General features: G+C 41.9%; 1 protein-coding gene across 5 annotated transcripts in view; it reads left to right on the plus strand.

Moving 5' to 3' along the window:
• Positions 1-16,213, plus strand: part of LOC138615946 (stromal membrane-associated protein 1-like) — a 121,933-nt gene that overhangs the window by 17,952 nt on the left and 87,768 nt on the right. For all 5 annotated transcript variants that reach the window (XM_069689843.1, XM_069689844.1, XM_069689846.1 and 2 more), the window contains exons 2-4: positions 2,871-3,004; positions 4,527-4,612; positions 9,725-9,800. In XM_069689843.1, coding sequence (XP_069545944.1) covers positions 2,871-3,004; positions 4,527-4,612; positions 9,725-9,800 — 296 coding nt within the window. The remainder of the gene's footprint in view (positions 1-2,870; positions 3,005-4,526; positions 4,613-9,724; positions 9,801-16,213) is intronic.

Here is a 16,213-nt window from a genome sequence, read left to right on the forward strand (position 1 = left end):
TCATTTTGTTCTGTGCGGCACTCTCATGGCCTCCTTTCTTCTTCTCTGCCGGGCTTTTATGTAACCCCATGTTGGTTATTTTTGCAGTGGCCTCGTGTCTCGCAAGCAAAGACACAAACTCCAATTAAACTTTTCAGAACTGGCTTATTCAAACTCGAAGCTGCTTTCAATGAGTTAAAAACCCTGTATTATAGTACCTTTCATATTTTGAAAAGGGTTTTTAATCACGCTGACTTGTAATTGAAGCTATCACTAAATGAGAGAGAAAATGTATGCAATGAAAGTACAAGAATTTTCTGTCTTTAAAGACTGAAATTTCAACAAGTCTGTAGCAATTAGTTGAACGTTGATTAAATGCAAAGTTTCTGCACATATTTCTGCATTCTTGTGCTTTTGTATTGCTTTTAAAGCACATGAACTGTAATCAATAAATGTTATTCGCTACGCTGGGCTCCTTCATTGAGATGCATTGAAGGGATTTAGGATGTTACTACTTCCTGAACAGTTTTGATAAGAATGCCTTCAAAATGTCTCCGGATAACCTAAAATGTGTACGTTCTGAAACTGAATTAGACATTTTCTCCAAAGTACGAAGAGGCTTTAAATGTTTGTGCTGGTTTATCTTTCCACATTAACTTTGGAGTTTCTGCTTACCTCTGATAGACTTCTGTACCTGCGTGCTGCAGCACTTTCTAGAAATCCTTTGTTAGTCAAACAGTTTGTTCAAGCTGCAACTTCTGAGCTTCTGTAGATGGGACTGTTCGACCGTGGTGGACATCACTGCTGCTACCGACTTACTGCTTTCTAACCAACTCCTTCCAAAGCAGATCTCTAATCACATAAATGGTGAGATGGTGTTCACTTATGTAGCGCTTTATCACCGGAGTGGTCTCGAAGCCATTTCCCATTCAGCCATTCACACACATTCACACACTAGTGAAGCTGAGCTGCCATCCGGAACACATTCACATCAAGGGCAACTAGGGGTTCAGTGTTTTGCCCGAGGACACTTCGGCATGTGAACGGGAGGTGCTGGGGATCGAACCGCCAACCTTTTGATTAGTGGGCGACCCGCTCTACCGGTAGAGTAAAAGCCCAAATATCCACTTTTTAGTAAAACCGCTACGGTGATGAAGCGCTATACAAGTGCAGACTATTTACCGGTTTACCAGATAGCCTCAGTTCTTGGTGTCGTGGATTCCACATGATTCCTTTAAGAATCTGCTCCATGTCGACGTGGCTGCATCACATCGTCCATGCTGCCAGTCTCCTGTTCAACCACATGACACGAGTGTTTCATTCAGGTCTGATGACCGGGGAGGCCACTGCAGTCCACCAAATTCACTGCCAGCATCATGAAAGCAGTTAGTGACGTCCTTTGTGACATTATCATGCTCGGAGTAGCCATTAGAAGATGGAAAACTGTGGCCGTAAAGGGATCCACGTGGTCAGCGATCATACTCAGACTATGTGGCATTCAAACCATGATTGATTATTAAGGAAACGTTTCCCACACCGTGACATCACAACCTCGTGGACTGTTGTCACAAGGCAGGTCATGGGTTCATGCAGTTATTGCTGAATTCTGATCCTATCATCTGCTGACTCAGCAGAAATGGACATTAATCAGACCAGACTACATATTTCTCTTCAGGCTATTTCCCACCAGTTCCGTCTGCGGCGCGTTTCGTCTCCAACATGGCTGCCAGATGAGAATCGGGTCAAAATAAAACACCCATGTGCAAACTTCCGATGGTAAAACACATCACTTCATCACCGTCTACCCGCAGTCTTTCCACTTTGACAAGAAATGCGTTCTCCTCCAGCCACAGACATGATATGTAAGGCAAGTTTATTTGTAGAGCACATTTCAACAACAAGACAATTCAGAGTGCTTCACATAAAACCATTAAAAGCATCAAAACATAAGGCAGAATAAAAGGACATTTAAAAACAAATACAATTGAAAACGGTGATTAAAACATGCAAGATGAAAATAGGATAAAAGTATGTAAAATGTAAAATAGTTACGCAATAAGTAGAAGTTAATGTTTTTAATGACTAAAACACAGCAGGCTGGATTAACTTTGTTTGCAGGCTGCAGCACAAAATAGGAAATGACAACAAATAACCACAAAACGGACAAAAAAGAGGCCGTTTAACAAAGTTTACTCGCGATAGAAGCACAGAAATCAGGGATACATGGACCAGATCAGGACGTAAGATAAAACGGGTGGAATATGAAGCCGCGCAGAGAAAGGAACAAAATCGCGGCGCACGTGACCTAACGCACCCGTGTTCAGGAGAACACGCAGGTTAAGTTGAGCATGTGTTCACTACAGCCTCCGATTGCTCAGTTTAAAAACACCAATAATGCCACGCTTGAAGTCACAGGAACCACGACCCGCATATTAATTGTTGTTGCAGCTTTCACTAGAACCTAAAAGAACCATAATTATTCAGTAGAAATTGGACTTTGTAACTTCACACTTGGTGACACGAGATTGCACAGAGAGTTTCCTTTGGATTTTAGAGGCCCGTCTTTTAAAGAAAGTGTTGGAGATGTTGAAAAGTTTCAAAGGGAATCGTGGTCACTTGCTTTTTCATTTCGTGGTGGCTGTATTTTATTTATTCATCGCTTCCCGCTGTTCCATCACTTCCACAGATTTGAGTTTATTTGCAAAGGAATTCAAAGACTCCATCTAAATTGAGTCAAATGGTTGAGATGGAATACTTCCCTCCGCAGTGGCACTACTCAGTCAGTTAAAGTGATAACACAGCAGGAGCTGCACGTTAAAATTTTAACCAGTGTAGCTTTAAAGCTGAAATCTTCTCCCTCTCTCTCTCTCCCCGTCTCGTCCCTGTTTCAGGTCCTCGATGGGCGTCATGGAACCTCGGGGTGTTCATGTGTATCCGCTGCGCCGGCATCCACCGCAACCTGGGCGTCCACATCTCCAGAGTCAAGTCTGTCAATCTGGACCAGTGGACATCTGAGCAGATCCAGGTACACACACACACACACACACACACCCACACGCACACACACACAAACGGTACGAACCTTTAAACATGTAAGCACATGTGTGGAAACACTGATCTGACAGCTGGAGTATTAAAAGAAAACAGTCATAAATCACAATACACATACTGATTTCACTGCTTTTCAGCTGCTGGTCTTTATATGAAAGAGGAAACACATCATAACTAATGCACTGCTACTGATAGTGACTCAAATATGAAGCTGGAATCAGATGTAGATTTCAGACATCATTAACTGTAGAAAGGGGAACAATAGGAGTGAGCCATGTGGTGGAAACTATGAAAAGATTTAGGATTAAAAAGGATTTGTTTGTAAAATCACTGCAGCAGCAAAGTCCAATCTCTTCATTACCGTGTAGTTTTCCTTTAACCCTTTGAACTGGACATTTTTTTTTTTTTTCGATTTTTCCTCAGATTTCTTCTCGTATTAAAACCCAGCTGGAATCAGTGAAACTCTCTCTAGCGATATCAGTGTCTTTGATATTCACTGTTAAACGTAAAAATCGTACAGAAAAGAAAAGCATTCTGATTTTTACAGATTTTCAATCTCCGTATCACAGTAATGAGGGAGATCTATGAATAAAATGAGAACAGGAGATTCAGCATGAAGTTTATATGGTGGAAGATTATGTTTATTTTTAACATGACCCAAAAGCATGATGGGAATTGTCGGGGCAAAATTGTAAAACATGTTCATGCTGAATGGAAATACGATTTAAAAAAAAAAAAAAAATCAACAGAAGTGACACGTTTTATGATATCAGTTTTATTTGTTTTATTTTACACATTAGTAAAGTTTTTGACTTACGAAGGCATTAAATGATTTATTTACATCGTCCTGTGTGTGTGTGTGTGTGTGTGTGTGTGTGTGTGTGTGTGTGTGTGTGTGTGTGTGTGTGTGTGTGTGTGTGTGTGTGTGTGTGTGAAACTCGCATTAGCATCATGCCAGGAATTTATTTAATCATCCAGTTGTTGATATATCCAATGGTTTGGTGTGCATGCGTGTCGTGTGGGACAGGTGTGTGTGAGTTGGTGTGTTTCTTCGTGGCGGTGCCGATCCATCAGCTGAGTGCGAGTAGACCGCGTCCCAGTCTGAATGTTAATCACTGTTTCCAATGAGTAATTAATTCTGGATGGCTGATTATTCCGACTCCGTCTCCTCCACTTCTCCTATCATCTCCCCATTCATCACCCTCCTCTTAATTTAGCCCTGACACATACGGCCAGTGTGTGTGTGTGTGTGTGTGTGTGTGTGTGTGTGTGTGTGTGTGTGTGTGTGTGTGTGTGTGTGTGTGTGTGTGTGTGTGTGTGTGTGTGTGTGTGTGTGTGTGTGTGTGTGTGTGTGTGTGGAAAGGAGTCAGCAGGCAAGTTGAGTTGAATGCAGATGTGATGTATGAAAGAAGAGGCTGTGTGTGTATTAGAAGCTCGACCAGTTGCCTCCTCTGGATAAATGGCCCATGTCTTCCTCCTCCGTGTCCCCCCTGCAGAGTATGGTGGACGTGGGCAACGGCCGGGCCAGACGGCTGTACGAAGCCCACCTACCCGAGAACTTCAGACGACCTCAGACCGACCAGTATCCTCCTCCTGCTTCTTCTCTCACTCTTTATTTAAGCGATATTCCACTCGAGGGTGATGCTTTAACGTCAGTATTGGCACGACGGTGATGCGTTCAGGACCGCAAGCCTCACTGAGGTAATATTGCGATAATACAACAAGTTACCAACGAAATAAAAGTAGTAATCAAAATGTGTTCATATTTTGGGGCACTTTTCTCTGAAAGTATAAAACTTTTTGTTGGTGTGATCTCCGTTTCCATGCCAACACATGGGGTACGACTAACAACTGGAAAACAATCAGTGGCGTCAGTAGACTCTTATGTAATGTATGCAATGTTTACTACTCCAGGAAGAATCACTGCACACTGACATAAAACCCTCCATGTCAACATACGTGTCAGCACAGATTTGCATTAAAAGAAGTCTCTGTGTCAGCATATACGTCAGTTTATATTTACATGCAAATCTAAATGCTCCCTATGACACTATATATCTGCATATGAACTCCGAGTGACCCCATAAATATGATGTCATCATACTACATGTGTCACATCCAGTACACACACACTCATTCAAGGGTTTTTCTTAAATGTGAGTATTTTCTACAGTGTAGAGCAAATCTGAAGAAATCCCGATGAAATGACACGTAGAATTATTCAGCAAACTTCTTTTAAATAGATTAAAGATATGTTTAACATTTTAGTCTCTTTTAAAATTTTAAACATGTTTAAAATTTGCTTTGATAGAAGTTTTGCACCTTGTTTCTTGTGTGTTTTTGAGATTCCGCAGGAGTCTTGAAGGAATTCCCACATATGTAGAACCCCTGTTAGCTGCTTTTCCTTCAATTTGTGGTCCAACTCGTCCCGAACCATATCGATTGGATTTAAGTCAGATGATGGTGGAGGCCAGGTCTTCTGATGCAGCTCCATCACTCTGCTTCTTGGTCAAATAGTCCTCATAGAGCCTGCAGGTGTGTTTTTGGCTCATTAAGCAGTGACGGTCTCACTAAGATCAAAGCAGATCAGCTGGTGTGTTGCTGCAGAATGTTGTAGTAGCCGTGCTGTCTTGATGTCTGAATAAATCTCAAGCAGTGCCACCAGCAAACCTGACCCCCACACACACACACACACACACACACACACACACACACACACACACACACACACACACACACACACACACACACACACACACACACACACACACACACACACACACACACACACACACACACACACACACACACCCCATCCTCCTCTCTGCTGCCACACCATCCACTCACATTCTCTGTCCGGTTTTCCAGCGGTCTAATCCCGGAGCGGTCCTCTTTATTACCACTCCCATCCAGCGACTCCGCTGCCAAAGATCCAACTCCCATTCAGACTTTTCCTCTTGTGATCGTTGGTGACTCGAGCTCAGCTTTTTTTTTTCCATGTATGTTACAGATCAAATCTGTTTCAACTGTAACCACGCCCTCCAGTGATGTCACGCTGCACTGACACATCCTGCAGTAGACATCTACATCAGCACAAGGTGCAAAGTTGACCCACTGGAAGATACTTACTGTTTATCTGTGTGTTTACAGCGTATTTCAACGTCCAGTCCGTCTTTCACTCTGCAGTCATATCAGACTTCTCATGTCACCGTACGCAGGCGTGAAACCTCCCGATCCAAGAAGATTTCAGTGGAGACGTTTTTTTCTGATGCAATTGTGTCATTTGTAAAATGTAAAAATATGTTTTTGTTGATCAAACTCAAATTAATGTTTCGCTGCAAAATCCACCTCTGATTGGTTTTTAATACGGAGATATTCACGGCAGAAAAGTCGTTAAGATTTTGGTAAAATAAAATCCTCCTGGTCTCTGTCATTATAAAGCAAGCGCAGTTTGCAGGTTTACTGCTGAATTCAGTTGAGATCAAAGATCCTTTTATGTGCAAATCATTCTCTAATCAACAAAAAGGGCCGACAAATGCCAGTTTTTCTGTCGGTTACGTCAGAGAAACTTCAGGCACTGCTTCTTTACATCTCAGCTGAGGTTCATTAACAATTGGAAAACTTCAGACATTTCTGCAAGGAGATAATAAACATGCAGATTGTTATTTAAAAAAATTGATTAAATTATATTTATTAAAAAATATAGCGGCAAATTAGACAATATTGGGTACGCGGTGTGTATCATTAGATTGATCAGGTTAATCCAGTTTAAAATGTCTCCTTCAATCAGCCTTCCTCTGTGTTTGATGACGGTGGCAGATGGAGCACGTTGTCACGATCAAACCGCAGCTTCATCTGCACACCCGCAATCATCTCCAGCACCGAGTGAGACGTGACACGCTCGCTACGTCAGCGTCGCTCCACACGTTCAACCGGGACACCTCCAGCACTGTCGGTTTACAGCACCACAGCAGCGGTTCCCACTTTGCCCTTTTCCACGATACAAGACAAGACAGCTGTGTTGTTAACACCGCAGCATATGTTCATATTTTCACCAGCAGACTGAAATAAATAATCTCCCTGCTTGAAACGCTGCTCTAATACCCTATCTTGTATCTGGCAGGCCCATTTGTGCGGGTGGTCATCATTCTTCACTCTTTTGAAGTCCATTAGTCGTTCTGACAGCAGCGCCGCTGGCTGAAAGCAGCAGATAACAGACCCGGGATTAGGAGAGCTCCAGCCTCCATGTGTGTGTTTCTTAGTGCACTTCTGTGTTTATACTCACACATCACTTTGGACCTGCTATTTACTGTATGCAAATGAGGAAACACAGTTGGACTCCCCCGCCACAGTTTTCAACTCCTCCATCAGTGTGTGTGTGTGTGTGTGTTCGTGAATGTTTTCATGTTCACACACACACACACACACGCATGATTTACATTGTGTGGAATAATATGGGTTTTTAATGGTCAATTTGAGTATGATGCTGAGAATTCTTCAATACTTTGAAAACACTAGTACTGCCAGCATATTTGATCACATTTGAACAAACTGCAACATTTTAAACTTCAGTATTTTTATGTAAATTTTACGCCTGATTTATTTCTTTATCATCGTGAAAAATCTCCTTTTAAATGATTTTAAGAAACCACAGTAAAGCTGTAATACTGAACAACTGAGGTCCAGCGGAGAAGTTGTCCTCCAGCTGTATACTGACTGTAGAGTCACGTAAAGCTTGTCTCACTGGATGCATTTAATCTTCAAAGTCTAGTAGAATTTGGCTTTGTTCAGACTGCCAGCACAGTTCTATTTTTTTTAAATTTATTTATTTATTTATTTATTTTTTATCATATCCAGACTGTTTTCAGATACAATTTTGAAAGTCTGGACAGTAAGAAAAACCCACATGAAGTGTGATTTTTGCAAACCCCATGTGGAGGTGGTTTAAATGGGATTTCTACAGATGCGTCTCTGTAGAAATGCGCTCAGAGACTCTCACACTGAGCTGGAAAGACAAAGGGGCTCATAAAAGAGGTAAATACCATTAATACAATATATGTGGCTGGGCCGCAGCAGAGGGGCGGAGCTATAAAGAGAGTCTCTGTCACTGAGCGAGTGAGAGATCAAAGTTACACCTCGGGTCAGCTGAATGTCTCAACTTTTCAAATTAGAAGCATGCAGGAAAAAAAGCAATGAACATGCTGCTGAATTTAAGCTGTTGTGATACAAAATGTGTGTGAAGAGTATCGATTTGTTATTGGTCACATTTGAGGAAGCTTATTCAGCTGGTTTGAGTGGAGCTCAGCTATGTGAATATTTATTGCTTAACATGACAACCTCTCGGAAACTCACATTTTGTCAAAGTAACTGTCAGAGGCAGAAAGGTTTTCAGACTTTTGATATTCGATAGTTGTGTGATCTTCCAAAGACGAAGCAGCGAACGATGAAGTCAGATGAAAAAGGAGCCACAGTTGAGTCCCGTGTTGTGCTGACTGTGATCTGATCGCTTACAGGACCAAGGACAGTTTATTCTCCTCCCACCGGGCTGTAAACAGGTCCGCAGTAACAATAAAGCTCCTGTGTTTTCTGATTTGTTTTTTCAGCTCAGGTCTATCTGCTCATCCTCGCTGTGATGTTCATCTGTTATACAGAATGATGAATATGAACCAGTTCAGCTGTTGGACGTCTCATCAGAGCCGAACCGGATATGATTTAGGTCAAAGATCAGCAATCTGTCTGTCTTGGTATGTTTTGTATGTTTTGTGGGTCCTTCATCAGTGTAGCACCTGTCTTCCTTTTACTTCCCTTACGGTCATGTGGACACAACCGCCGTGTCGTTTTGGCACACGTTGATCCACGGCAGCCGTCGGCCAAGTATCTGTGTAGCATCCGATCTGCTGCGCTGTTTCCAGTCAGCAGTAATGAATGAGCGTCGTGTTTGAGATGCAGCACCAGCAGCCTATCTGGTGGCTCCGCTCGTGTGGGTGGTCATCATTTTTCAATCTTTTGAGGTCTATTACTCCATCCGACGGAGGCGTCGCTGCTGAAATGGGGAGATAAGATGGTCGGGATTAGCGCTGATGTACTGCCTGGCTCTGATGGAGGTTGAGTTAGGTTGAGAGCCAGTTTTATTTATATGTTTATCTTCCATGTTCACGAACGCTGTTGTTTTTATGTCTGCATCAATTCAACCTTACACACTAGACTCCCTACATTCTCTACTTATTTTGTATTTATTTGTTTATTTTTTATGTTCAAATGCTAATTAATTTCACCATAGTCAGCATTTTCATACTGACAAGTATAAATGCAGCGATGAGATGACAATAAAGGTCTTTGAATCGTTGAATGTACAGTTAAAAAAGCCTTTTTTAAAAAAAAAAAAAACAACTCAATCCACTCAACCGTGTTTTCAGGCTCTGGATCGGTGTTCTGCTCCTTCCTGCCTCCTGACAGTCCGTTCATTAATCTCACCGCTGCTTCACGTCGTTCTTAATTAAAAGTACATATAAGGCTTTTAAACAGATTTTACTCGGACACCTTTAAATTGATGAGACCAATTTCTCTTCTGGTATTTCCGAGAACTACAGTATGTTTAATGATTTCCCCGGTTTATTGAAGATGTATGTTGTGTATTTGGCTATTGTGTTGTTGGATGTTCTTCATGTTTCATTCCTTGACCTCTGACCTTCAGAGCAGTGGAAGTCTTCATCCGGGACAAGTACGAGAGGAAAAAGTACTACGACAAAGAAGCTGCGGCCGTGGCTCCAGTGAGTATCACCGAACACCTCTTGTTGTCCGTCCGTGTTACTGTTGTTACTGCGATCGGAGCTGCTGTGGTTGGAGGCGGTTGAGTGTAACCTGTGTGTCAGTGGTTGGCTGCTTGACACCTGAATGTGCTTACAGAAAGACGGAAATGCAAAATGGCAGTTTCTCTGTGCCTTTAGGTTTTGGGTTTCCTCTTTTATTGGAAAGTGTTTGTTCATAACAGCATCAATATCTGTATGTGCACACTTTGTTTACAGAAAACGTCTTATTAATGATCAAATGTGAAGGATTTCCCGTCATTCGCCTTTTGGTGAGAAACTGGAAATTAATAGAGAGGCTGAAACCTGCAGCAAAAAGTATGGGAATGGTTTTGGCACCCGCTGTGTTAAAAGTTGAGATGTGCTACTTATCAAATTTGGCTTCTTTTCCTCTTTTTTTCCTTGAACGTGTTCCAGTGTGGACTTTTTCATGCCAAAATCCTCACAGTAGCTTCCAGTTTCCTTGTCTTTCACTCACTCGTCCTATAAAATGTTTTTTATTTGTATTTATTTATTATTTTTTTTTTTTACTGTTGCTGACCTTTTCTGCTCTTTAATCTCTCACACTGCCGATGTGTGCTGAGCTTGAATGTGTGGAGAGGCAGTGAAATCCCTTTCAACCATGATTGCAGCTCCCAAAAAACGTCTTAGTGGATCTGATACCGAGAATTGCCGCACGCAGTTCGAGAATAACCTTTGAAAAACACTGTTATCTTCTGATGCGGCGTTTTATCAGGCGGAGGAGACGTCTGTGTGTGTGTTTGTTCATCAGTGTCAAGGCTGGGGCTCCTTTTGAGTGGGAGAGGGAGGAGAAAGGAAAGGTTTGTGTAGGTGTGTTTGTAGGTGGGTGACATCGCCTTTTTCTCTGTTCCACAGAGATTATCGGTATGAAAGGTGCGTGCTTCAGTGTGTTTCAGTGTGTTTCAGTGTGTTTCATTGTGTTTCAGTGTGCTTCAGTGTGTTTCAGTGTGTTTCATTGTGCTTCAGTGTGTTTCAGTGTGTTTCAGTGTGTTTCAGTGTGCTTCAGTGTGTTTCATTGTGCTTCAGTGTGTTTCAGTGTGTTTCAGTGTGTTTCATTGTGCTTCAGTGTGCTTCAGTGTGTTTCATTGTGCTTCAGTGTGTTTCAGTGTGCTTCAGTGTGTTTCAGTGTGTTTCATTGTGCTTCAGTGTGTTTCATTGTGCTTCAGTGTGTTTCATTGTGCTTCAGTGTGCTTCAGTGTGTTTCAGTGTGTTTCATTGTGCTTCAGTGTGTTTCAGTGTGCTTCAGTGTGTTTCATTGTGCTTCAGTGTGTTTCATTGTGCTTCAGTGTGTTTCAGTGTGTTTCAGTGTGCTTCAGTGTGTTTCAGTGTGTTTCAGTGTGTTTCATTGTGCTTCAGTGTGCTTCAGTGTGTTTCAGTGTGCTTCAGTGTGTTTCAGTGTGTTTCAGTGTGCTTCAGTGTGTTTCATTGTGCTTCAGTGTGTTTCAGTGTGCTTCAGTGTGTTTCATTGTGCTTCAGTGTGTTTCAGTGTGTTTCATTGTGCTTCAGTGTGTTTCATTGTGTTTCATTGTGCTTCAGTGTGCTTCAGTGGGTTTCAGTGTGCTTCAGTGGGTTTCAGTGGGTTTCAGTGTTCATATGTTTCTTTGTATTTCTTTGAATTTCTTTGTGTTTCTGCCTGTTTCTGTGTTTCTGCGTGTTTCTTGGTATTTCTTGGTATTTCTTTGTGTTTCTGTGTGTTTCAGCGAATGGCTTGCTTTTATACTGCGAATTGCGTAGAGTCATGTATGCAAGCGAGATTCAGTCTCCATTTCTTCACAGATATCTATATTAATTATTAGTCGTCGAGCAATAATAAGACTGGGGTCCATTTGGACACATTGATATAAAGAACCTCATCAAACTCTGATCAGCTGCTCCCAACTTCTGCTACAGTGTTCTACAGTCTGTGGGCAGAACACAGCCAGATTGTGATCACATGAAATCATGATTTCAATACAAAACCTTGATTCGCCAAAGTGATGCAAACTCAAGTGGCATGCTGTTGATTGTGCACTTATTACCAGCGTTATCTCTAGATGTCTAATTCTGTTGAAATGGGCAGACTTGACCTGTGATCAAAAACGAGGATGTCGACAACTTTGATAACTCAGCCGAACACCGAGCAAGTTGAATTACACAAGATAAAAGCAACCCAGTTGGTTTTACTCACCAGTCCGACTGCTGTCTTGCAGCCGTTTATTTCGCAAAGCTCTCGCCAAAAACTGAGACAACGCAAAATTGAATCTAGTCTGTACTCTTGCTTGTTCGCTGTCAGCTTTTCTCTTCTCGTCTTCCTCTCTCATCATCCTCTTTGGTCTCTTCACCGCTGCCAGTATGTCTGTACTGAGAGTACCGAGCTGGCTGAAGACTTGCAGTTGGTGGTGTGTGGGTAAAGTGTTACGTCGACCCCACATTTCCTAGTTCAAGAGAGGCAGGGAAAGAGATTCCAGTCTGTCATTTTACCATCCTAAATATTTAGAAGCTGATTTTTAAGGCAAATAGTTGCACTATGTTGCTTTAAGTTCTATCTTATCTTTACATTGTAGGAAACTTAATTGCTGCAACCCATTCTTCATAAGTTATAGCGTGAAAACTATTTGTTAGACGTCTCCTTTTTATACAACGAAATCTATCGTAGATTAAAAAGAATCTGTTAAAACACCAGAGATGCTTGTTGTTGCTTTCATTTTTCACCCGAAAAGCACAAGTGTAAATAACAGAATAAAGATTCCATTTAGCTGCTTCCGTTTCAGAGGCTGTGTGTCGTACATGCTCATTTTACTGTCACATTCATGGCTCACTGGGACACTTGAATAGAAGTGAACCCTTCGTCATGACATTAGCAACAGCTCTGCTTCCTGGAGCAAGACATTGGCCTCATTGCAGTTGTTTACAACTATTCGTGGTCTGTTTGTGGTTGTGTTGTTGCAGCCATCTTTGACAAGGCTCTGGACGGTTGTAGCTTTAGCCGACGATGAATGATGTAACGTTAGCCTGGTAGACTGTTCACTATCTGCAACACTGAATGTAATTTCAATCCTCACAGCGATGCACTCCACTCACACCAGCGAGAATCCGACCTGACAGCAATCCACAAAATGAGCAACAAAAAGTTGACAGGAAGAGGAAACACTTTCCGACTTAAACACCAGATGCTGTTAATGTAAACTGTCTTGTAAACAGCAGCCTTTCTCTGCTGCATCTTTATTTCATTTCAGCGTCTCTTTTCGTTTCCCACATTCTCTTCTTCTTTCTGTTTCTCAGTTTGTCGTCTTTTTTTCCCCTCTCGCCTCCTGCCTCTTGCTCTGTGTTTTCTCCTGCTTTCTCTGAAGCGCTGCCAGCAGCTAGACTGTGATCTAGGATCTGTTTCTGCCACCCACACAGACGGCTCGGCTTTTATATGCAAATTAATTATTAAAAACAACTCATTATCACTTTAAGCAGTTTCACGCAGATGGAGAAAGAAGAGGAGAGGGCGGGCTACAGTAACCCTGAGCAATAGTTTGTGTGTGTGTGTTGGAATTTGTTGGTTTGATCTATTTGTTGAACACTTATTGAAAAGAAAGTTTGTGTCTCGGCAGGCTTTACTGCCATTACATCATCACACTGTTTTTACCCGTGTGTTTGGATGGGATTGACAGTTCGCTGAAAAGTGAGATGCTGGATGTGATGCTTTTGGATTAAATGACTACGGTATCGTTATATTCTGGTCATCCAAGGAAACAGCATTTAATCCAGATTGATAGTACTTAGACATTTTTGCATTCAAAATATTTCGTTCTGATTGTTCTGAGTTGTGTGAGTTACTGTGATCATACAAAAGAACTGGAAGATGGAACCTGCCTGGTCATATTCAGAGTTTTGTCTGCTTCTTCTTTGATGAGATGGAAACTTCCACTGACTTTTCACACAGATTGAAGATAACATTTATCACATAAATTTACATTTACCATAAACAAGCGTGAGAAGTCTTCCTGGATAAAAAGCAAACATTTTAAACTTTGAACAGCCACTAACAGAAATTTATGGCACATTCATTTCTACTTAGTTTGCAAGCGTTGTCTTGAGATTTGAATCTTTGATAAAACATTTTGGCCACTTGTGAGCAATGCACCAACCTTTAAACACAAATTACAAACCCCTGTTGTTGTTGTTGTTGTTGCTGACAAATGTAAGTTGGCAGAGGAGCGTTGCAAGAAGTAGTCGCTGTTGTTCCACTTGTTTCTGATGCCATCGGGTAAGTTCTTCCATTTGTTGTGGTTGTAGAGAAAGAGCTGCCTTTTTCCAGAAATATGACAATGATTATTTTTGCAATTTAAAGTGTAGAATCCAAAATAGTTGCATAACGCGGTTCTCAGATGCTTCAGTGCTGTGATGATTCGGTTATCACGGCTCAGTTTACCGAACACGAGGCATACAGCGGGTTCAGCTGACCTCTGCTGGACCATGAAGTACACTTTAGTAACTTTTCCCTCATTTGAACAAATGTGCAAATATTAAAGTAAAATTGATGACCCTCGGCTGGTGCAATCAGAAACAAAACACTGAAGTCAGGGGTCTTAAAACCAAAACAGTGAGCTAGAGGGTGCTAAAAATCTCTATAGGACTGACAGGAACTGCACATTGAGCGACTACTTCCACATTATACGTAGACAGTTAACCCATGAATAGGAAAACATTGATTAGTGCAGCTTTAAAAATGTTAGGTGACTTAACCTCACGAGTGAAGGAGGGTTTTGTACTGTTCAAAACCTTTCGATACTGTTACCGGGACACACACTCACTCCTGAGTGATACCTTTTCTATACTAATTTCATCAAATCCCTATCAAGTAAAGGAAAATGACACTAAACACAGTGGTTCAAATCTTTAGATTTCATGCAGTTTAGAGGGGGAGAGTGTAACCCAAGTGGTTTTCCTCTAGCTACAGTTGACAAATGTCCCCTAAACACCATATACAAGTTATCACTGATGCTACATTTTGCCAATGCTCCTTTAACACCTCAAATGGAAGCTATTGCTAAAGCCTGCAATGTACCGATGTTCCCTAAACGCCTCACATGCTCTCAGTAGACGCTTGCTTGCTAGCTGCAAGCAGAGCATCAGAAAGTTACTGCAGCAAAAACAATTCAATAAAATAAGGTGTTCAGGTGAAGATTTACTTTTGTGTAAATGGTGCAAAGTTTGTAAAACATAAACGTGTTAGTGCGGATGCAGTATGGGGATTCAAATTTGGTACTAAATCACAAGGCATTAGATAATACAGAAGCAGTTCTGTCCGTGGCGTCAAAGTATTATAGGCTGGTTTTCAGGCCTGAGTGTGACAAAAAAACACGTCCTCTGGTTCTCCTATCTCACTTTTATCATAAAACCATTGAATTCAAACTCGAACCAAATATATGGCTTTCAAAGAGCCGCGCTGCTGCCGACGTGGACTGTTAGGTTCTCATGCTTCTGAGTTTGAAGTGGTGGTTTTTAGTATTTATTTGCGTGTTTGAGACCAATGAAGAGACAGCAGTGTCCTTCAGTAATGGACAGCTTGCCCTACTTCGTTCTCAGTGAAGTACATGAGTGCATGCACTTGATGTCCCCTGCCCATGGAGCATGAGCTCATTGTCCTGCCATGAGTGAATCCGTGTGTGTGTGTGTGTGTGTGTGTGTGTGTGTGTGTGTGTGTGTGTGTGTGTGTGTGTGTGTGTGTGTGTGTGTCTGTGTGTGTCTGTGTGTGCATCCACACTACAAATTATTTCGATGTTACTGGAATCAAGGAGACATCAGAGTGCATCTTGTGAACTGTCTGTGATGAGCTGCAGTGATTGGCCTAAAAATGTCACCAGAACGCAGCACATTGGCGCCCGGAGGAGGACGTTGCTGATTTTCAACCTTATTTTCCCGTGTTAGTCATCGGGATGTCCTGCCCGCGTTGTCAACAGTATTCACTCGTGTTGTGTGTGTTCCCGCAGCCAGCTGTGGCAGCCTTGTGAACTTCTGCCATCCTCTCACTTATTGTATCGTGACGTCAGTGGATGGCAGAAGAGCTGCAGGGGGAGTTTGGATGAGGTCACTTTTATTTTTTTGGTTGATGAGAACAACATAGACAGCTCTCAGTTCAGAGGCTGTGAAGAGTTCTATTGTTGAGGTCATTTCTTTTAGTTGTTGGTTTTCATTCTATTAAAAATCTTTATGATTTAAGACGTCTGTTTTCTTTAACATTATCACAAACAGAGGAGGGTGTCCGACGACTTCTTGTCTTTCTGACATTCAATCCCACCTCAGGCAGAGATCAGCAGCTGTGTGCAAGGTTTGGTCATCTTTACCAAGCTTTCTAATCTGTCTGAAAATGTACCCCATGTTTAACA

This window comes from Brachyistius frenatus, unplaced genomic scaffold, assembly GCF_029030835.1.
Source record: "Brachyistius frenatus isolate BFR_SWC_R1_liver_20210118 unplaced genomic scaffold, ASM2903083v1 Contig_8, whole genome shotgun sequence".
NCBI classification, from domain to species: Eukaryota; Metazoa; Chordata; class Actinopteri; family Embiotocidae; genus Brachyistius; species Brachyistius frenatus.